This window comes from Polyodon spathula, chromosome 5, assembly GCF_017654505.1.
Source record: "Polyodon spathula isolate WHYD16114869_AA chromosome 5, ASM1765450v1, whole genome shotgun sequence".
Taxonomy (NCBI): Eukaryota; Metazoa; Chordata; class Actinopteri; order Acipenseriformes; family Polyodontidae; genus Polyodon; species Polyodon spathula.
The window spans coordinates 5709005-5732177 of NC_054538.1; the positions used below are offsets into that span (position 1 = coordinate 5709005).

The window sequence follows — 23173 nt, forward strand, 5'->3', positions numbered from 1 at the left end:
AAAGCTTTAATTGGACACAGGGGCTCTTGTTGCTCCATTGTTAAATGCTGTCAATCCCTGTTGGAATTGGGGAGTCGATGAAGTGAGAACAAGAGAGCTGGGGAGAGACTCTTGTGCAATTAGGGCACCCATACAGGTAATGAGCATGTGCACCAGGAAAATGTGGCTTTCGGAAAATGGTTCATTTTAATTATTTAGCAGCATTGTTTACTCAGTGACACTTTAACTCTTGTTGTATTGGGAGCCAGAGTTCTAGCTGTAATGTAGTTACTACTGTTTGCTTTTTAAAGGACAGCTGTATTTTTTAATTCATGGATAAAATAAATTTGTTGCAAAAAATCTTTACAGTGACCAGAGGCAGGTTTAGCAGAAAACATCTTGAAATTGTTTCTTAAAAACCACTATAAGAGAAAAGGCTCATTTCTGCTGTCGGCAGTGTCATTAGGCAGAAACAATTTCCAGAGTCTGTTTTCCAGAACCAAGAGGAGCTGTTGATTAGGGCTTGTCAAAAGTTGCCATCATAGGGATGTAGTGCTATCAAGAGCCTCACTGTGGGGCAATGGTTTGGAAACAGTAGCTTGACATTGGTTTTATTGGTATCCTAATGTGTCCAATTGCTATGTGAACTTTAGAGGATCTTCCAGGCTTTCATACAGTTCCTTCTCATGGCTTTGGGAAATGGGTTCTAGCATAAAAAAAAAGATGTGTAGGATTTCTAATAAAATAATCCTCAGCTGAAGGAATGAGGGAATAAAGGCATCCAAAGTATTTTCCTTAAAATAAATAAACTTTTTTATTATTATTATTATTTATTTGGTTTATATTATGTATTACTTGCATGCGAACATGTCTTATCTCTTTTTATTTTTAAGCACATTGTAATATAGGCAGCTGTTCACTATACCTTTAACATTTCCAAGCAATGTGTCTCTGCATTAGGTCTTGGTGTTTGTAAAGAGGGTTTTAGATTAAGTTGTTTTATGACAACCGCATGGTAGAACTTCAGGGGCCACAGCAGATCTCATAATAGTTCATGAGCCTATGAACTATTAAATGTGTGCAGTTAGCAAATTATTTGAAAAAAGTATTTTAAATTAAGGGTACTTCATCAGTAAAATTATGGGTAGGTCTTGCACTGGAGTCATTTATGAAGATTTCCAGCAGCGGTCATCAGGTGGGACATGCACATCAAGTGTAAGTTTTCTCAGTTTCCCTTAATTTAATTATCAGAACATTGCACATTTATGGTCAGAATGTTATAGTGACATCAGCAAAACAAAAAGCTGACTGGATATGTTCATGTTTGTAACTCCGAATTGCACTTAAAAGAACAGCAAATAGATAAGCTTTCCATTCACGTAAAGGTTTGGAAGAGAAACACTGTAGGAGGTTGTGGCAAGCTGGCATATGTGGTGACGTCAGACCAGGTAAGGAATGAAAATCAGCAGCAGACTGGGTATATGAATGTGCTGCTTGCATGGTTATTATAAACAAACAAAATAAAAGGTTTGAACAAACAGAACAAAACAGATTTGTAAAACAAAACAACATGTGGGCCAAAACTATATTTGCTTCTGGTTCTACTGCCTCGCTTTCTCGTTCCACCTCTGAACACTATTCCATTCAGCCAAAGCTGCAAGTTTCATAAGAACATAAGAAAGGTTACAAACGAGGAATGGCCATTTGGCTCATCTTGCTTGTTTGGTTGTTAGTAGCTTATTGATCCCAGAATCTCATCAAGCAGCTTCTTGAAGGATGCAATGGTGTCAGCTTCGACAACATTACTGGGGAGTTGGTTCCAGACTCCCATGATTCTCTGTGTAAAAAAGTGCCTCCTATTTTCTGTTCTGAAAGCCCCTTTATCTAATCTCCATTTGTGACCGCTGGTCCTTGTTTCTTTTTTCTGGTCGAAAAAATCCCCTGGGTCGACACTGTCAATACCTTTTAGAATTTTGAATGCTTGAATCAGATCACCACATAGTCGTCTTTGTTCAAGACTGAACAGATTCAATTATTTTAGCCTGTCTGCAAATGGCATGCTTTTTAAACCAGGAATAATTGTGGTCACTCTTCTTTGCACTCTTTCTAGAGCAGCAATATCCTTTTTGTAGCGAGGTTAAATTCAACATTTTTCACTATCAAAGCATTTTGTTGGCTTTTTTTATAACTTCTCCACATTGTCTAGGTCATTTTGAATGACCAGTGTTGCTGCAACAGTGTTTGCCACACCTCCTATTTTTGTGTCGTCTGCAAATTTAACAAGTTTGCTTACTATACCAGAATCTAAGTTATTAATGTAGATTAGGACGAGCAGATGACCTAATACTGATCCCTGTGGTACTCCACTGGTTACCTCGCTCCATTTTGAGGTTTTTCCTCTAGTCAGTGCTTTCTGTTTTCTACATGTGCATGCATTTCCTTAAATCCCTACTGCGTTCAGTTTGAGAATCTTTTATGCAGGACTTTGTCAAAAGCTTTCTAGAAATCTCAACATCCGTTGTCAATGTTGCATCCTCAAAAAAATCAAGCAGGTTAGTTAGACACAAACTCCCTTTCTTAAAACCATGCTGACTGTCTCCCAGGATACTGTTACCATATAGATATTGTCCATTTTGGATCTTATTATAGTTTCCATAAGTTTCCATATAATTGAAGTCAGGCTTATTGGTCTGTAGTTACCTGGTTCATTTTTGTCACCCTTTTTGTGAATCTGTATTAAGTTTGCAATTCTCCATTTATATTATGTGAGAGAGATTAACTGGCTCTTAATTACCTAGTTCATCCCTCTGCCACATTCTTATCTGCATGGTCAACAGCCAGTTTGTGAATAATAACTTGCTGTTGACCACTCATTCTCACAATTTTATCTGGATGTCAAACAATAACAAAATGGTATGTTTTAAATACACAAAACAGTACATTTAAATAATATAACCAATACAAAATAACACAAAACATAATATGCACAGGGTTGGGGAGTACCCCATCACAGAGAGCTGTTATGTAGAAACAAATCTCTTTTACAATACTGCTTTTCACACCGAGTCTTGCTTGAATTTGGTCCTGCTTTAATGTGGTAAAAGTGAGTACTGCTCTGACAGATTAGAGACAACTGCAAGTGTAGTTTAACTGCAGATAACAGAAAGGGAGGTGTGAGAGTTGTGGCTGTATTATGAGGACTTAGCAGAGAGGGAGGTGTGTGAGCTGTGGCTGTATTATGAGGACTTAGCAGAGAGGGAGGTGTGTGAGCTGTGGCTGTATTATGAGGACTTAGCAGAGAGGGAGGTGTGTGAGCTGTGGCTGTATTATGAGAATCTAGCAGAGAGGGAGGTGTGTGAGCTGTGGCTGTATTATGAGAATCTAGCAGAGAGGGAGGTGTGTGAGCTATGGCTGTATTATGAGAATCTAGCAGAGAGGGAGGTGTGTGAGTTGTGGCTGTATTATGAGAATCTAGCAGAGAGGGAGGTGTGTGAGCTGTGGCTGTATTATGAGAATCTAGCAGAGAGGGAGGTGTGTGAGCTGTGGCTGTATTATGAGAATCTAGCAGAGAGGGAGGTGTGTGAGCTGTGGCTGTATTATGAGAATCTAGCAGAGAGGGAGGTGTGTGAGTTGTGGCTGTATTATGAGAATCTAGCAGAGAGGGAGGTGTGTGAGCTGTGGCTGTATTATGAGAATCTAGCAGAGAGGGAGGTGTGTGAGCTGTGGCTGTATTATGAGGACCTAGCAGAGAGGGAGGTGTGTGAGCTGTGGCTGTATTATGAGGACCTAGCAGAGAGGGAGGTGTGTGAGCTGTGGCTGTATTATGAGAATCTAGCAGAGAGGGAGGTGTGTGAGTTGTGGCTGTATTATGAGGACCTAGCAGAGAGGGAGGTGTGTGAGCTGTGGCTGTATTATGAGAATCTAGCAGAGAGGGAGGTGTGTGAGTTGTGGCTGTATTATGAGGACCTAGCAGAGAGGGAGGTGTGTGAGCTGTGGCTGTATTATGAGAATCTAGCAGAGAGGGAGGTGTGTGAGTTGTGGCTGTATTATGAGAATCTAGCAGAGAGGGAGGTGTGTGAGCTGTGGCTGTATTATGAGAATCTAGCAGAGAGGGAGGTGTGTGAGCTGTGGCTGTATTATGAGGACCTAGCAGAGAGGGAGGTGTGTGAGCTGTGGCTGTATTATGAGGACCTAGCAGAGAGGGAGGTGTGTGAGCTGTGGCTGTATTATGAGGATCTAGCAGAGAGGGAGGTGTGTGAGTTGTGGCTGTATTATGAGGACCTAGCAGAGAGGGAGGTGTGTGAGCTGTGGCTGTATTATGAGAATCTAGCAGAGAGGGAGGTGTGTGAGTTGTGGCTGTATTATGAGGACCTAGCAGAGAGGGAGGTGTGTGAGCTGTGGCTGTATTATGAGAATCTAGCAGAGAGGGAGGTGTGTGAGTTGTGGCTGTATTATGAGGACCTAGCAGAGAGGGAGATGTGTGAGCTGTGGCTGTATTATGAGAATCTAGCAGAGAGGGAGGTTTGTGAGTTGTGGCTGTATTATGAGAACCTGGCAGACAGAGAGGTGTGTGAGTTGTGGCTGTATTATGAGAACCTAGCAGACAGAGAGGTGTGTGAGTTGTGGCTGTATTATGAGGACCTAGCAGACAGAGAGGTGTGTGAGCTGTTGGTTGTATTATGAGGACCATTGCACTGGTAGTTATTGAATAGCATCTTGCCACCCATGACCCAAAGGAAATTGAAAACAAAGTACTACTTCATTAGAGAACCATAATTCAGATGCATTGCAGTGATAACCTCTGGGACTGCAGTGATGTTGGAACCCTTGGTATCACAATTACTAAACCTTTTTTACTGTCTCAGTTTAGCCAGATTTATGTTCTAGAGATGAATACAGTGAATCAGTGTATATAAATAACATGCAGTATTTGGCTTTTCTGAGAGAGAGAGAGAGAGAGAGAGAGAGAGAGAGAGAGAGAGAGAGAGAGAGAGAGAGAGAGATTATGAAAGAATATTTAATCTGACTATTTTATTTTAGCATGACCACAGTGTAATATAGCTATTATCCATGTAAGATAGATAGATAGATAGATAGATAGATAGATAGATAGATAGATAGATAGATAGATAGATAGATAGATAGATAGATAGATAGATCGATCTAAAAAGAAGCACACTAAGAAAGCAAATCCTAAGATGTGTTTTATGTCTAGTTGGTAGAGGTTGCAGACAGTCAGACTCCTGATTAGTCAAGTCTGGAAAATGAAAGTGAGCAATGATTCTGCAATGCATATGGCTGATTATCCTGTGACAGACCTATGTCATTTCATAATAAAGTATTGCCTGTTTCCTTGTGATGTAACAAAGAAAATTGATTTTGCTGGCGTCATTTTGAAATTAGAAGAACAACTAAAGACTGTATGACTTTTCTTCCTCTACTTTTTGTTCTACTTCTGTAGTAAAATTGCAGTTCTGCCCAATATGAGCAAAAAATAATATTAAAAATAGTTACTCAAAAAAATGTTTGATTCATCGACAATAAGCTTGGTGTTTTTTGTTTTGAGTATGTCAGGGCATGTTATATATTAATTTCTTGATATATTTTTCAACAGACATACCTCAACATCTTGGCTTATATCATAGTATATTCTTCCATATATCTGGAAAACTGTTTTTGTAATAAAAAAATCTGTCTTCAATTGTGTGGTTGTGTGAGTGCATCTTTCTTCGATTCTGTGGATGTGGAGGGTGTCTTTCTTCAATTCTGGGGTTGTGTGGGGGTGTCTCTCTGTCCGTCTGTCTGTGCATAAGTCCATCTGTATGTCATACTTACATGTATTTTCAGAACACAATAAATTATTCCACATACTTTACCATGTTAATAACACCTTTTGCACACCTAATTACATCTATGTCTTAAATACCACTTATCAAATTACCAGCGCTCCAGATAAGCTGTACACTGGATGTGTTACGCATTAAAAAATAGGAATTATGCATGATATTTAAATTTAATACATAAGGATATGCATAGCAATTTTGCTGCACAGCTTGTGTTTGCATGTTATCAAGCTTCTTGTACTCGTAAAAATGAAAGTAAAAGTATGGTTGAATCCACTCACTCGCAATGCGTATTTCTGCCTGGTGAATAACCGACTGGATTCTAGATTCTTGGTGCCATCTTAATCCCCCTAATCCTAACCTACCAATTTACCTCTCTGTCATATGAATATTTGTAGGTAAATCTATATAATAAATACAATATTCTGTGTTTGGAGAGAGGCGGGATGCTTGATATTGCTATAGCAAGGCAAGCAATAAGGAATACAATACTATCGTTTAGAAATAAATAAAACAATTACATTACTGGATATGTTTTATATATATGAGAGAGCATGTTTTAAATTTCATGTAAAACTAGGATCTCCACAAGGTATATGTGAAAATTGTAATAAAAAGCTTCAGGGCCTGAATATGGCGACATGTTTTCTTTTTTTTTTTTTTCATAGAACCTTTGGTATAAGATGACTGGCACTGTGCAGGCTGCATTCTTACTGAGGTAATAAAAACACTATAGAAAGATAGTTTCTCGAAAGCTGTTGAATATAAAGAAGAAAATACAAGTTCATTTCATTAGTGACTAGGCTAGGAATCAACTTCAGGTAGGGGGAAAAGGGTTATGCTGCTATACCCTGAGTACAAACAAAGCCAGTTTAGCCACCTTCTGTAGATGGACACAGCTTAGAAATGTTGGATTGGAGAGCATGTAAACAATGTCAAAATAATCAAATTATCACATTATCATTCTGTGAACTGGGAACAGTTTTCTGACTGTGAAATAAAAGCACTTTAATAGTGGCTATTTTGTTACAAATACCATTAAAAGACATTGAAAAAGTCACACCCCTATTTGTAATAATTTTAATTTAGCCATTTAAACAAACAACAAAAAACATGGTATTAAGCCCATTATCTTCTTGCATATACATGTTTATTATAATGAGCCTCTTTACAGTAGATAAAGACTGGAGGCTATATTAAATGAGAGACTGTGCATAATATTCTACACAAAGTCTGATTCAGTGTTAAGTACTATAAAACATCAATCCATTTAATGGTATTGCTACATGAAGGAAAAATTCAATTTGAACTGATTTCTCTCAAGCATGAGATCCACTAATGCACAAATGAGTAAAGCTCAGCTGCAGACATGCCGGTGCCAGAGGACAGTCCAACACAACGGCAGAGCAGCAGGAGCAATAAATAATGTATGTATAATATCACAAGACAGACGAACTAACGTGAAGAACTGATATGAGAGTTTGTCTCAAAGCAGAGACCCGAGTGAAACAGTGCAGATCAATAATAATAAACTGAATAGTGCTGAATTAGTCAGACACTTTTTTTTTTTTTTTTTTTTTTTTTGCTCAGGGCACTCAGATGATCTGGTTTTGGATAATGGGACAGGTTATTTTTTTTCTCTGACAGGGCCGATTCATTAAAGTCAGTGTATGCAGGTCGTGGTGGCATTGCGTAATGTTGTTTTCTTTTTTTTTTTTTTTTTTTTTTTTTTAGTTGTAACTGTAGTGAAAAAGATATTGCAAAGAAGAATAGGGGGAAATTCACAAAATCTTCTGTAGCACACACGTAGAAACTAGAAATGAGCAACTGCAGAATTTATTTCAAAGGCTCTTTAAGCAGTTTTCTGTAACATTTGACATATTTTTCAGAAAAACAACAACAGTACTATAATGACACTTTGGAGATAAAGGCTTTGTACATTTTCCCTGTGACAAAAATGTTAAGTTACATGGTTGTCCTAAAGCACATTGCAAAACCTGAATTACACAGACAGAAGACAAAAGTAATCCAGTAAATCAGTAATGATGCCATCCTGATTCCAGAGATCTGTGTAGTTTCAATCAAAGCTCATAAGTCAGTAATTGGTTCTTTCTTGTTTTTTATAGGCTCATAGAATCGAGATACCAAATAAATTATGCAAAAGAACATACTTTTTTATGGTTATTTTAGGAGTGTGTGCAAACATCCTAATGAGTTAGAGAATAATCAACAATTCCTTACAGAAAAGTTTGAAAAATACCAGTGGGATATCATTAAAACAGTGTTGTCAATATAATTGCCTTGCAGCAAACCACAGCATCATCAGTGCAACGCATTGCATTAAGAAAAGTAATTCACAGTGGCCCAGAGAAGGCAGTACACTGCTATTGGTACACTGTGGCTTGCCATTATGTCTTGGTTAATATCATTATGAGAGCATTGATATGTTCCCCAATGGTACCATTCTACAGTACCAAAAGTTCTTTATAGTAACCCCTATGCTGAAAACAAAAAATGTTAGAAACATGGATACTCATATTCAGACCAAGTACAATATTTCTGTCAGAGTGGCATCTGCTTGTTCTTACATGATGCTAATGTTTCAGCTGCAAGATGGACTAGTCACATGGCACTGTATATTCTTGATATTATGGCTTCAGAGTTAAGGGTAATCAGGGGAAGTGGGCAAGTGTTACCAAAATATCATTCCAGCAGCGTCGTTTTGAGAGTAATATTTTCTGAAGAAAAGAAAGAAAGAAAGAAAGAAAGAAAGAAAGAACGAAAGAACGAAAGAACGAAAGAACGGAATAATTAGCAACAGCCCCTCTGGAGTAGAACATGCAAAAAAATAATCTGTTTGATAGACTCATTAATTAAAGAACTTCTTTTTTTTTAAGTTCCCACTTGGTCGTGGTGGTTTGTTTTTAGCTTTTTCTTCAGTGAAGCAATGTGAACTGCAAGCAGAACAAATCTACTGCGAATAAGAAAAAAAATGCTTTGGCTTATTAGTTATATATATATATAGGTCTTTTTGTGTAAAAGGAACAGCACTGCACAAGAACAGGTAGGTTTTTAAACAGGCCTGTATGTTTATTTTTAAAACACAAAACTAAATAAACAAAATGAAAACTGAACTCTTTCCAGGAGTGCTAACTAAACGAGTAGAGGCTTCAATAGGTTTATGGGTGGCAGCCATGGTATGAGGTCCCCCTCCAATGTCCACACTGGCAGCTGCAAAGCAGACAGTGAAAAAGCTGGCTGCTCAGGCAGGGGCAATTCAGTGACCTGTGAGGGCGCTGTGTAAAGGGAACAGTGTGACCAGGACTGGATGGTTTGGCAGTTCATTCCAGGGTTAGTCAGAAGTTGGCCATCCAGGAAGGGGGCTGGAACCACAGTACATCAAGTCATCGTCCCAGACATGAAGCGATGTGGCAATCATGGATTGGAGGAAAAGTGGTTGAAGCTACAAAAAGGGATGTGGCCGAGTGAACTGCTCCTCTGTTATGGTTGCGAGAGAACCACTGAAGGACTGCTGCTATTCAGGTCTGACAAACAATTACAAACCCGTAGTAGTTTGTGAAGCTTGGTGGGGGGTGGAGTATTGCTGTGAAAGAAAAGCCCCAATGAGCAAAAATCTTTTGTTCTTCATTCAGAGATATTGTGAGTATTGGGGATACCTTCCAGTCACTCTTTTGCCAAGGTCTTTAGAAGTACCCTCTGCAATTTTTCAAGATTTCTTTTTCGCACACTGGTTTTTGATACTGTACTCAGGTAGACAAGATTAATTGATTAATTATTTTTTCAAAGCCTATGCCCCCTGCCCATCTATATATATATATTATATAGAATATATATATATTTAATATGAATATATAGATATATAGTATATAATATATATATATATATATATATATATATATCGAAGCTGTTACTCTTTAATATTAAATAATTTTAGTCAGGCTTTTAATATAGAATGAGTAAGATTCTGTCTGTGGAAAAGAGGTAGGCTGCTGAACATTAAGGGAGCTGAACCACAGTTAATAAAACAGATTTCATTTAACACCCATTCCAGCGATGCCACTGTCAGGCCACTATCTCCTGGCTCACTGCTGGAGTATAAATGTGGTTAGGATTTGAGTTCTCTTCGACTGTATACAGTGGCTGTTAACAGCAAAAGTGTTAGAAAACAGAGCATGCTTAAGGAGAAATAAAATGTTTGTTTATGTGTCTGGTGTAATTCATCTCATCATCTGTATAGATAGAAAAAATGATTATTTGCTTGTGTGTTTTTAATCAGTTTTACAGTTTTATTATACCGTATAACATTTAAAAATGCAAGAAGTAATTAAAATATATTATAAATACATCAAGCCCCCAAAAACAGAATGGAGTCCCAAGATAAAAATAAATGGTATTATTTTTTAAACACTTTGAAATAAGCTGTCAAATCTAGTTTGAAATGTAGAAATGTATAGACCTAGTCACAAGGAATGTATACTTTCAGTATCAACATTGCATTTCATAGGACAGCTTTTTTTTTTAAGTGTTTTAAAGGAACAGTAGTGTGTAATCATTCCTGAGAGCTGATGGCTGTTTAGCAACAGACCTTCATCATTGGAGGGGCACTAGTGAAATGGTCCTTTAGTTAAAGACATACAGGTCTGTTGAACTGACACCTAAATTAGCTGAGTTATTCAACCCATTGAGTCTTTTTAATGACCAGATCTTGGCAGATCTAAATGCAGCCGTCCTTATCTACACATTGATACTGACAGTGTTTCTCCCCAGGGGCAATTTATTGATCCACTTTACTAAATATCACGATCACTAAAGACCATAACTATTCAACTGTAAAGAGGTGCATATTAGAACAGCTTTATGAGTTTAAAGAAAACAGCAACAGTTTAGTTATTATTATATTATATTATTAGACTACTACCAACTTACCAACACCTAGATTTGGCAATATTTGACCATTCTTCTTTACAAAACTGTTCAAGCTCTGTCAAGTTCCTTGGGGAGCGTTGATGGACAACAATCTTCAAGTCATGTCACAAATTTTAGATTGGATTTAGGTCAGGGCTCTGACTGGGCCACTCAAGGACATTTACCTTTTTGTTCCTTAGCCACTCCAGTGTAGCTTTAGCTGTGTGCTTTGGGTCATTGTCATGCTCAGAGGTGAACATCCATCCCAGTTTCAGCTTTCTTGCAGAGAGCAGCAGGTTTTCCTGAAGGACTTCTCTGTAATTTGCTCCATTCATTTTCCCTTCTATTCTGACAAGTGCCCCAGTCCCTGCCGATGAGAAACATCCCCATAACATGATGCTGCCACCACCATGCTTCACAGTAGGGATGGTGTTCTTTGGGTGATGCGCTGTGTTGGGTTTACGCCAAACATATCGTTTTGAATTTAGGCCAAAAAGTTCAATTTTAGTTTCGTCAGACCACAAAACTTTTTGCCACATGGCTACAGAATCTCCTGAGTGTTTTTTACTTCAAATGTGATTCAAGGTGGGCTTTCTTGAGTAATGGCTTCCTTCTTGCCACCCTACCATGCAGGCCAGATTTGTGGAGTGCTTGGGATATTGTTGTCACATGCACACTTTGACCAGTCTTCGCCGTAAAAGTCTGTAGCTCTTGCGAAGTTGTCTTTGGCCTCTTGGTAGCCTCTCTGATCAGTCTCCTTCTTGCTCGGTCATCCGGTTTGGAGGGATGGCCTGATCTAGGCAGGGTCTGGTGGTGCCATATACATTCCACTTCTTAATAATCATCTTGACTGTGCTCCAAGGGATATTCAAGGCTAGAATATTTTTTCACTTGGAAGTTTTGGGGTAGGATGTGTAGATAAATGAAAAAATAAACTATTTTAATGCATTTTAATTCCAGGCTATAATTTTGAAAAGGGGTGTAGACTTTCTATAGGCACCGTTTAGATATATTGTTTTATTTTTAATAAACAGCACATTTAAAAAAAAAAAAAATTAAAAAGTCCCTTGTAGTGCTGAGTTGTTTATATAGTACATCACTCCCAAGGGCTTACTCACCCATATTGCAGACAGTCTGTTTACTGAGTTACTGAACCTGAATGCAATAAGCTGATGTGTAGAAATACTGATGAGCCTAGCAAAATCCCAAACCAACACCTTCCCTCTCACCCTCCCATCCCTACTATAACTATGCTCACTCCATTTATTGCAGGCTACAGTACACAGTGATTCAGTAAACTGTATTTGACAACAGCACATCTTATTACACGCATATTATATCAACATTTATGGAAAGGGATAAAGGAAAGGAGCAGTTTAGAGCTGCAGTATGTTAGGAGTATAAAGCAGTGGTAATATATCAGGTGTCTTATTAGCTGCTATTTTAGCCTGTGATGGTCTCTACTTTGAGAGACGCTTTAGTTTGTGTATGATCTATGAATCCCTGACCTGTCATAGGCACTAAAAAATAATGAAAAGCATTTCAATTCAAACCAGCAGTCCACACAATAAGGTATAGGCCTAAGGACAAATTGTTTATTTCTTTTAACTCGAAGTGGATGAACAAGATTCCGCAGCAGTGCTGTTGTTCAGTTCTTGTATACTTATAATCAAAACTGACATTTTTAAACAGTAAAAACAAAAAGTGTCTTTTCTCCACTAAAACATTACATTTAAGAAATAAATTGTTATTTTGTTTTTTTATAACCCTTTTTCATAAATGTAAAACATGTCTTAGTCTTAGAATCTAAAACCAAATTTAAAAAAAAAAATCATATACCCAATGGAAATTTCAATCTTTTTTTTTTTTTTTTTTTCAAAAATGCTAATTCAAAAATATTGAAATTTCAATATGATAGTGCAGAATCTAATTCTAGAAAAGTCTATAAAATGCTGGATTGTAGGTGAACATTCTTAGTGAGTATAAAAGGTTTAGGCAGAGGATGATTGCTGTCATTACCAATAAGTCAATATTGGGGAAAGTAAAGAGCTATCTGAAGGCCTTAGGCAGAAAATTATTTATTGTCATAAGGCTGGAAAGGATACAAGAACGTTTCCAAGCATTTGAGTATCCCAATCTCAACTATTGTTTCTATTAATCAAGAAGTACAAGACTCATGGTACAGTCACAATGTCCACTCAGTCTGGAAGAAAGAAGGTTTTTTCACCAAGAACAAGCAGAAGAATTGTGAGGAAGGTTAATAACAATCCCAGATTGACTGCCAAAGATATTCAAAGTGAACTGGCTGCAAGTGGGACTGGGGTTTCTATTTCAACCACATGTCGAGTATTGCATGGTGAAGGTCTCCAAGGAAAAAGCCACTCTTAGGAAAATGTCACAAGGACAATTGTTTCAAGTTTGCAAATGGCATTTGAATGATGGGTATGAGTTCTGGTCAAAGCTTTTGTGAAGAGAAGAAACAGAAATTTAGCTATTTGGTCACGTTGAAGGTCGTTACATTTGGAGAAAGTCTGGTGAAGCGTACAAAGAAAAGAACACCATTCCTACTGTCAAGCATGGAGGTGGTAATATCCTTCTATTGGGCTGTTTTTCCTCTAATGGCACAGGAAATTTAGTTCCAATACATGGTGAAATGGATTCCATAGCATAACAAAAGATATTGGCTGATCATCTGAAATCCTCTGCTACAAAACTTGGTTTAAAGAGCAACTGGATGTTCCAAACAACGATCCAAAGCACACATCAAAATCTACTTCAGAATGGTTAAAGAAGAATAAAATCAAGGTTCTGGAATGGCCTAGTCAAAGTCCAGAACTAAATCCAATTGTGAATCTTTGGTATAAGTTGAAGGCGGCTGTGCACAAGAGAAGTCCTCAGAATTTGAATGAACTGGAGCAATTTTGCGTTGAAGAATGGTCACAGATCACTAAAGAATCACACCAAAATCTCATTGAAAAATATCCTCATCCATCATTTAAAATAGGTTATTATTGCCAAAGGTACCTCAACTAGCTATTCATTTAATTTTCCTTGTCAGTTTATGAATACTTTTGAATTAGCATTTTTTGAGTTTTGCAAAAAAAAAGCTTAAATAATTGTAGACATCTATTTCTTGTAACTTTTTTCTTCACCCAAAAAAGCAAGATTTCTATTACATGAGAGTAGATGTTAGAACTTCATGCTGATTTGAACAAGGCTCTTGCTAAGATAAGCACCAACTAAGATGTAGCTTTAGAGTAAACTAATGTGATCCATTTGCATTTCCATCCATTTGTGTTTCTTTCTATCTGATGATGTAGATGGTGTTGACACCTTCTGCCTGGTGTTGATGGCTGAAGTGTAATGCTGGCTCCAGGGATCATATTATTTTGCCTCCCCAGCCCATCAGCACACACAACAGATGTGATGCTGGCTCCGGGGATCAACCACAGTCCGGTCTTCCCAGCGCATCAGCATGACAACCTTCTGGATCAAGCTAAGTAGGGTACATCTCTGGAGTCTTCAAGTGGGCACCATCTGTCCTCTGTGTTTCGTTAACTAGCCCACAACACCTCAAGAGGGCTCAACTGTGATTCTGGCGTCCCATCACCCCCCTCCATCCCCCACTCAACTCAGCCCAGCTTACTTACCCATACATCAGTGTTGCTTTCTTTCTGTTGTGCTTGAGCTACCCAGCCAGAATCTTTCCGTCTCAACCACAGCCAGTTGCTGGTCCTTTCTGCTGCTTTAGATAAGTTCTTCACTGTGTGACACAACTCTTGGCCACTGAACCCGACATCTCTGAGAAACCGTGTTGTAGAGTGTGCCACAAATCCTCGACAACCCACCTCCACTGGGTAAACCCGGACTCTCCATCCTCGCTGTTCTGCTTCAGCAGCTAGTTAAGCATACTAAAATTTCTTCCTCTCATACACCTCATCCACAGCATCCTCCCATGGCACTGTTAACTCTACCAGATGAACAAAGCATGCTAATCCAGACCACAAGACAATGTCTGGTCGAAGGTTAGTGGTGGCAATCTCAGGTGGAAAAATAAGCCGTTTTCCAACATCTGCCTGGGCGAGGCTTGGTTTTAGCACCTTTCTTGGTGGTTGCTCTCCTGGGTGGAGGAATATTGTCTTTTGTGTGTAATGCTTTGATTGAACTGGTTGTAACTTATTGGTCAGGTTATGCTTATCTTCCAATACTAAGGCCAAACATCACAGCGCCAAGTAAACCATCCTTAGCTAAGACCCACCTTACATCCTGTCAAAATGTGCCTTAATGTTGCAGGTGATGAACACAAAGGACATGAGGGATCCTCACCCACCCGTTTAGGTTCTGTGGTGATGGGAGATCATATGTTGATCTGATTAGAAAACTGATCCTACTCTGTTCCATTTTCCATAGGCCTTGCCAGCCGATCTTGTGTTGTTCCACACTCTCCCATCTCATCCATTCTCCCTGCTTGGCCTGGGAAATGGCCTTTACACACCTGATCCTCTTTCCTGCTTTTGCACCTTGTTAACTACCAGCTTCGTCAGTTGAGCTGGGGTTGCCTTGTGTCGTGTAGGAGGAGCTGAACTGAGACGAACTGCTGAACTTGCCCCATAATATCTCCAATTCGAAGGGCAGTCTTAGCATCTTCCACAGCTTTCTTTGCTGCCCATTTTCTTCCAGTTTTCAACACAGGTGCTGCCTCCCTTATGCATTTGTCGCGTGAATCTACTAATGTCATTTCCAGTCAGACTTTGGCACACTTAAACTCCTCGGTTAGAGCAGAGATTGGTAGCTGCAGTATTCCTTTACCATAAAGTCCCACTCTACTGAGGCAGCGTGGAACTCCCAACCATTTCCTGACGTATGAACTGATTAAAGCTTCCACCTTCTCAACTGTTGTCAAGGAAACCTCGTACACAGTCAGTGGCCACAGCAGTCTTTGCAGTAGACCAAAACTTTTGGTGCAAAAGATTTTTCCTATAATTATTAGTTTTTTGAGAAATTTTTAGAAATTATAAATTTCCATTGGGGTATGAAAACTTTTGAATACAACTGTGTGTGTGTGTGTGTGTGTGTGTGTGTGTGTGTGTGTGTGTGTGTGTGTGTGTGTGTATGTATATATATATATTATATATATTATATATATTATATATATATATATATATGCTGTATCACAATACATTTTACATTTAATAAAAATCATTACATAAGAACTTCAATGGACAATGTTAGAATCACACGTAGGCAACTGAAGGTGTGTATTGTTGTAATAGTCCTGCACAGCCAAGTGATAGGTAGCAATGTGTCGAGCAGAGTGGTAATTCCAGAACAAAGACCTTGACGTGGATTACTGTTTAAACGTCTCTTTATAATGTGACACTAATGCAAGCAGGAATGCCCTAGTGTTCTCTTTGCATACTAGCAGAAAGAAAAAAAAAACTAAAATAGACCTTTATCATATCCTGGTTCATAATTACCGGTTCATATTTAAAGTTAATCATGCATATAATCTAACCATGAAAGAAAGTATTATTATTATTATTATTATTATTATTATTATTATTATTATTATTATTATTATTATTATTATTATTTAATACTGATGTAATTTAGTTCACAAAAAACCTCTGGATCACACTGTGGATAAATAGCGATCCAGCGCCCCCTGCTGGCTATGGGCGAATGTAAGCAGGTTGAATGAAATGCTCATTTTGTTAACAGATCACAGCTTTAAAGTAATTAATGACATTCAAACTATGGCAATTAACAGGTTAGAAATACATATCAATAATATGTGTCTTGGCGCATCCTTCAAATTAATCAAATAAATCTGCTTTCATGTAATAAAGTTCTGGAGTGTTATTTATTTATTTATTTATTTGTTTCTCTAGCTACAGTTGTTAAAACACATTTCATCACACCGTTGAAAATTTAAAATTGCCAAGATATCATCTCCTTTGTTTTCGTAGGGTCACCATAAATCAAAATGCTTCATTTGCAGCTCTAGACGATGTTTTGGAAACATAGCTTATCCATTATACAGGCTTAAACTTTGCTTTTGTGATATATGTAATTATTCTCTCTAGCTGTATATAGACCTATTTTTAACTTGCATATGATGAGGGAATCTGGATTTCAGGTTTTACCTTTTACTCTTCAAAAAAATCATGTTGACTCCTGTGCTGTATATTAGAATAGACGTTTAAAATAAATAGGGCCTTTTTTTTCTTTAAAAAAAAAATGTGCTCATAACGATTTGAAGTAAAAAGCTTGGGGAATCTTGTGATGTTACCAACTTTAGCGGCCCAAACACCTGACCCTAAATAAAACAGTTAGAAAGGTCTTCTAAAAGCACAAAGTCTTATCTGGCTAATTCTACAGGCTCTGTTAGCAGAGACGTGGATCATATTATGTTCACTGTGTATTAGGCTAATGTAAAACAGAAACAGTATTGTAAACTATGGATTTATAGCAATGGGGGGGGGGGGGGGGGGGGAACTAAATTTATATCAGCAGGACTCGTGTGGGACTAGTTGCCATAGACATTATTACATTCAATCACGGATCTTACTAAAAGCATCTTGGTTAATAGCAAGAGAGTGCCTTAAAAGATTTTGCAAGTGTGGCTTAATCACTGGTAGGAATTGATTGACTGTCTGTTAATAAACATTAGCCTGTCTTTCCCACTTGGTGATTAGTGGTTTATGTGCTTTGCTCCCTGCAGGCTGAAGACGCAGTCCTGAAGATTGATGGAGGGCCATGCTATTCAAACAGCAGGCGTTGCTGAGACAGAAACTCTTTGTGCTAGGCAGCCTTGCTATTGGAAGTCTCCTGTATCTAGTTGCCAGAGTTGGGAGCTTGGATAGGTCAGTACAAATTTTTTCTTCAGGTTGGCTTGTTTGTAAATGACCTCTCCTTTATAGTCTGTTTAACATGGAAGGGATTCCAATACAGCACAGGTGCAAAGTACATGGGCCCGGTTTTCACTCTTCCAAGTCCACCACTGTAGCAGTCGAGTGTACAGGGTGAGTCACAGACCACGTGGAATGGGATCTGTTTCTGAAGGCATCACTGCACCTCAGACAGAAGTTCAATTGAATGCGCTGTCATAGAAATTGATGTACAGACACATATTTTTAAATAGTGCACTACTGTCATGAAATCAGAATGAGGAAAGGAGAGTGTTTTTTACATTTTAATTAGACATTACTGTTCTTGGACGTTTAAATGGTGTCTCCCACTATAAGGGAGGTCCCGCTTCAGGAACCTTCTTCCTGACACACCCTTGTATACCTATGTGGGATTAAAGTCCTCTAAATTAATTCCTGTTCTTAACAGTTGTGGTTATCCCGGTCTACACATGGTGATAACTAGCTCACACAGTACTGAGGGTTCACAGCCATTCCATAGACCTTTACTTCCAGCTTGTTGAGAACCACAAAATGTCTTTCCATCTCTTTCATAGCATGTGACAAGGGTTAATTAATAACCAAAAAATCAATTAATGCCTGGCCACATTCCACACCTGTCTATTTAGAGAGGGGATACTAACTCCAGCCCTGCCATATTTAACAGAAATGTGTACCTTGTAACAAACTGCATTTACAAAATTAAAAAGAAACAACAATATAAAATATTACCTGTGCAGGGCCTCAGCTCTTCCACATCATTATACTATAAAATAGTATTGCTTCATGATTAGATGTGGGCAAGCTTGCAAAGTCTCAGCTAAATGCATATTTAGTCATTTGTTTCAAGGACATGCAACAGTCATCTCACCAAAAAACACCCTACACCCTCTGGATAACGTCTCTAACAAAAAAAAAACGGAAATGCTAAAGAAAATAAAATTCAAAGACAAATGTCTCGACTATATTTCAGGAAGACACTGAAAAAGACTTCTAGTCAAAACATTTGTCATTGAATATTTGTTTATTGTATTAATTAGTTCAGCTCTATTGAGTGTGTAATACTAATTACACCGTGTAACAATTTTTTTTTTTTTGTTCCGTTTTCCCATTGGAAATAGTGATATTTTGAAATATCACTGTCCTGGTCACAAAAGCAAAGTTTGTGGGGAATAATAGCCATTTTCTATACTTTTGAGGCATAAGCAATTAGGAAATAACACTTACTACCCAGGAACAAAAATTGTGTTACATAGTGTTATAAGTATCTAAAAAATTAAACATGTTTAACCAAAGAATTAAAGATGGAAATGTCATTGGCTGCATTGGGAAATCCATCTAATCTGAAAAAGCCTCTTGAAATTAGAATTGTGTAAAGACCCAGCTCAGTTTATCAATATTTAAAAAGAAAGACAGAGAGGGATGGTGAAATGATCTTGGAATCTGAATCCAAGCTATCTAACAAGACACATGCTGTCCAGTTCTTTCACTTCTTCATTTTCCTTTTGCTTGACAGGCTCCAGCCTATTTTCCCCATAGATGATCGTTCAGGCTCCCACATCTCTGAGCAAATCCCCCTGCGCACCCTACAGTTCCAGCGTGGCCTGCTACACGAGCTTAGGAAAGGCAATGCACTGATAGAACAGATTCGACTTCACAACCTGGTTCAGCAGCTCCCACAGGCGATCATCATCGGAGTGCGGAAAGGGGGCACCAGAGCCCTGCTGGAGATGCTGAACCTGCATCCAGCAGTGGTCAAAGCCTCCCAGGAGGTCCACTTCTTTGATAACGACCCCAACTATGCCAAGGGCATCGAATGGTACAGAGGGAAGATGCCCTTTTCTCACCCGCATCAGATCACCATAGAGAAAAGCCCTGCCTACTTCATCACTGAGGAAGTTCCAGAACGAATCTTTAAAATGAACTCGTCCATCAAACTGCTTCTTATCGTGCGGGAGCCCACGACCAGAGCCGTTTCTGATTACACTCAAGTGCTGGAGGGCAAGGAAAGGAAGAATAAGACCTACTACAAATTTGAGAAGTTAGCCATCGACTCCAACACCTGTGAGGTTAACACAAAGTACAAGGCAGTGCGCACCAGCATTTACACAAAACATTTAGAGAAGTGGCTCAAATACTTCCCCATCGAACAGTTTCATATCGTGGACGGAGACCGGCTCATAACGGATCCCTTGCCAGAGCTTCAGCTTGTGGAACAATTCTTAAATCTCCCGCCAAGAATTAGTCAGTATAACTTGTACTTCAATGCCACCAGAGGGTTTTACTGCTTGCGATTTAACATTGTCTTTAACAAGTGCCTGGCAGGTAGCAAAGGGCGAATACACCCAGAGGTGGATCCCTCTGTTGTTACCAAACTGCGCAAGTTTTTTCACCCTTTTAATCAGAAGTTTTACCAGATCATTGGAAGAACATTTAACTGGCCATGAAGCTAAATGTTTACAACAATTACGTTGAACTAGCAGACCTTTAAAAAAATGTCTGTTGCAAACTATAAAAAAGCACTTTTATTATTAAGATAAAGACAAGCAAATTATGAAGCGACCAAATATGAAATGGGATCAATGTTTGTTTTATTTATTTCTATATAAAATGTATTGCCAGTTTACATGTCTAAATTCACTAATATTTTAAGTGACCATTCTAATCATATAACATATATTTACTGTTTAAAATGACAGATTTGATAGATTTCCATTTGTATCTGTATATGATTATAATGTATGTCTTTAAATGAAGTGTTTATTTTGTAAAAGAAACATTTAAAAAAAAAAAAAAAAAAACATAAAACGTCAGCCCAGATTTTCAACATTTGCAATTTGTAGCATAAGATAGATAACGTTGCTCATACAACGTTTTGCAAAATAAATTACCCTCTAAAAACAAACAAAAAAATGTTTGATCTGCACAAAAGATACTAAAAACAAACAAACCTTTGCTTCAGAGCAAGCTTTTTTTTTAAAAATCTGGGGATGTATGAAAAGTCTACAGTTTTTTTTTGTTGTTGAGAAAAAGCCATGTTAAATAGCAAGTCACAGTTGTTATTTTTAAAACCATTACGACATGAGCTGTTTGACAGTAAAATGCATGAACATTGAGACATGAGCTACGCTCCACTGGGAGGGAGAAGGAGGGACCTGATTTCTTTTTAATTCATCTTTTTATTTTATTTTGTTTCATCTTAATCCTTCTGTGGAAGGGGTGTGGGTAATTCACTGACTAGGAGACAGACAGGTGTAATTGAAAACACCACCCAGATGCCCAGTTTTATTTGAGAACAGTTCTTGCTTTTTCCGGCAGAGGGCACTGTTGACCGTGGGCTGCCTATCAACGATGATAGACAGCACCACGGAAATACCACAGCTGGTACGCAAACAGCAAATAATAATGAAAACAGAAGGTGAAAAGAACAATGGAAAATAAAACAGTAATAAAACTACAAATAAAAGGTGCTGCACTCACTTTTTTATAGGGCTAGCAATCTGCCATTCAGAGAGGGGGAAAATCCACACACCTACCTTCCCACCTCCCCGTGTCACTGCCATGACTCACAGGCGGTTGTTGGAAGACTGCTGCCCTCTTCCTGCAGTACTGTGAACACGCCAGCAGAGTCAGCACAGATCTCTCCATGTTACATATCCTTCCCCTCAGAATGACACCACCAGTTCATTCGAAACTCCTACACCCCTATGCCTTCCAGAGAGAAAAAGTCTGCGTTTTGATGCAGCTTTCCTGCTCGGTGGACTACCCTGAAGGCATAGGGCTGTAAGGCCAAGTACCACCGTGTGATTCTGGCATTGCTATCTTTCATCCGGTGAAGCCATGCTAAAGGGGCATGATCTGTAACCAGAGTGAAGTGTCGCCCCAGGAGGTAGTACCGGAGTGCCTCGACTGCCCATTTTACTGCGAGACACTCCTTCTCGATGGTGCTATAATTTTTCTCGCGGGGAAGGAGCTTCCTGCTGATATACAGGACTGGGTGCTCGCTTCCCCAAACCTCCTGCGACAACACTGCCCCGAGACCTGTCTCTGACGCATCCGTCTGCAGGGTGAACCTCTTACCAAAATCCGGGCTGCATAGCACTGGCTTACTACACAGCCTCCGCTTCAAGGCGAGAAAGGCCCTCTGGCACGACTCCGTCCACTGAACCGTATTTGGGGCAGCCTTCCAGGTGAGGTCTGTCAAGGGAGCAGCGAGCGTAGCGAAGCTCGGGATGAATTTTCTATAATAGCCCGCTAGTCCCAAGAAAGAGCGCACCTGGGTTTTGGTTGTAGGAACCGGCCAGTCAGCCAAGGCTTTCACCTTAGCAACTAGCGGTCTGATCTGGCCGCCCCCTACCCGATACCCCAAATACTCCGACTCGCTCTTCCCAATGGCACACTTCTTTGGGTTAGCAGTAAGCCCCGCCTCCCGCAAGGATTGCAGCACCGTCGCTACCTTACACAGATGACTCGGCCAATCCTCACTGTGGATAACCACGTCATCTATGTAAGCAGCGGCGTACTGCTGCTGGGGCCGCAAGATGCGATCCATCATCCGCTGGAAAGTGACAGGTGCTCCGTGCAACCCAAAGGACATGGTCCTAAATTGGTACAACCCGAAGGGAGTCGAAAATGCTGTCCTCTCTCTAGATTCCGGAGTCAGGGGTATCTGCCAGTACCCCTTCGTTAAATCCAGTGTCGTCATAAAATGAGCTGTGCCTAGACGCTCCAGCAACTCATCTACCCGGGGCATCGGATAAGTGTCAAATTTCGATTTCTCATTGATTCGTCTGAAATCAATGCAAAATGCATCCCTGTCCCGGGATGGAAGAGAACACGTCAGGAAACTCCGCCACCAGACCACAAGCCTGACATTTGTGCGTTGGTGTCAGATTCTCAGCAATCTGTACCGATCCTTTTCTTGCCAACACAGAAAGATCAGGTCCCAGGTCCGTGACGTCATCTGCATGCGCCACTAACAACGCCTCTGGTTGTAACCAAGGCTTTAAGAGATTGATATGGTAAATGTGTTTCTCTGTCCGTCGCTCCGGCTGGCAGATCTCATAGTCCACCTTCCCAACTTGGCGTGTAACCTCAAACGGTCCTTGCCACTTAGCCAAGAGTTTCGACTCAGAACTGGGTAATAACAGAAGTACCTTATCCCCCGGCTGAAATGTGCGCAACTGGGCTCCTCAGTTATATTGTGTCTCCTGTCTGTGCTGTGCCTGCTTCAAATTGTCATGCGCCCATTTCCCCACAGACTCAAGACGTTTGCGCAGGTCCAACACATACTGGACGGTATTGGTCGAATTGTCCTGCTGCTCCTCCCACATCTCTCTGACCAGGTCGAGCACGCCCCGGGGTCTCCGCCCATACAGCAGCTCGAATGGTGAAAACCCAGTGGAAGCCTGGGGAACCTCTCTGATCACAAAGCGAAGGGGGGGAATCAGCTGGTCCCAGTAACGCACATCACTACGAATAAACCTGCGCAACATGTTCTTAAGGGTCTTATTAAAG

The 23173-nt window shown here is 39.5% G+C and overlaps 1 protein-coding gene across 1 annotated transcript in view; it reads left to right on the plus strand.

The window, feature by feature from the left end:
- The window catches only part of LOC121315467 (heparan sulfate glucosamine 3-O-sulfotransferase 5), a 97761-nt gene extending 77157 nt beyond the window's left edge, over positions 1-20604 (plus strand). Inside the window, exons 2-3 of the mRNA XM_041249581.1 lie at positions 17473-17614; positions 19173-20604. Coding sequence (XP_041105515.1) covers positions 17508-17614; positions 19173-20103 — 1038 coding nt within the window. The 5' untranslated portion in view covers positions 17473-17507 and the 3' untranslated portion in view covers positions 20104-20604. The remainder of the gene's footprint in view (positions 1-17472; positions 17615-19172) is intronic.
- Positions 20605-23173: the final 2569 nt, after the last annotated feature.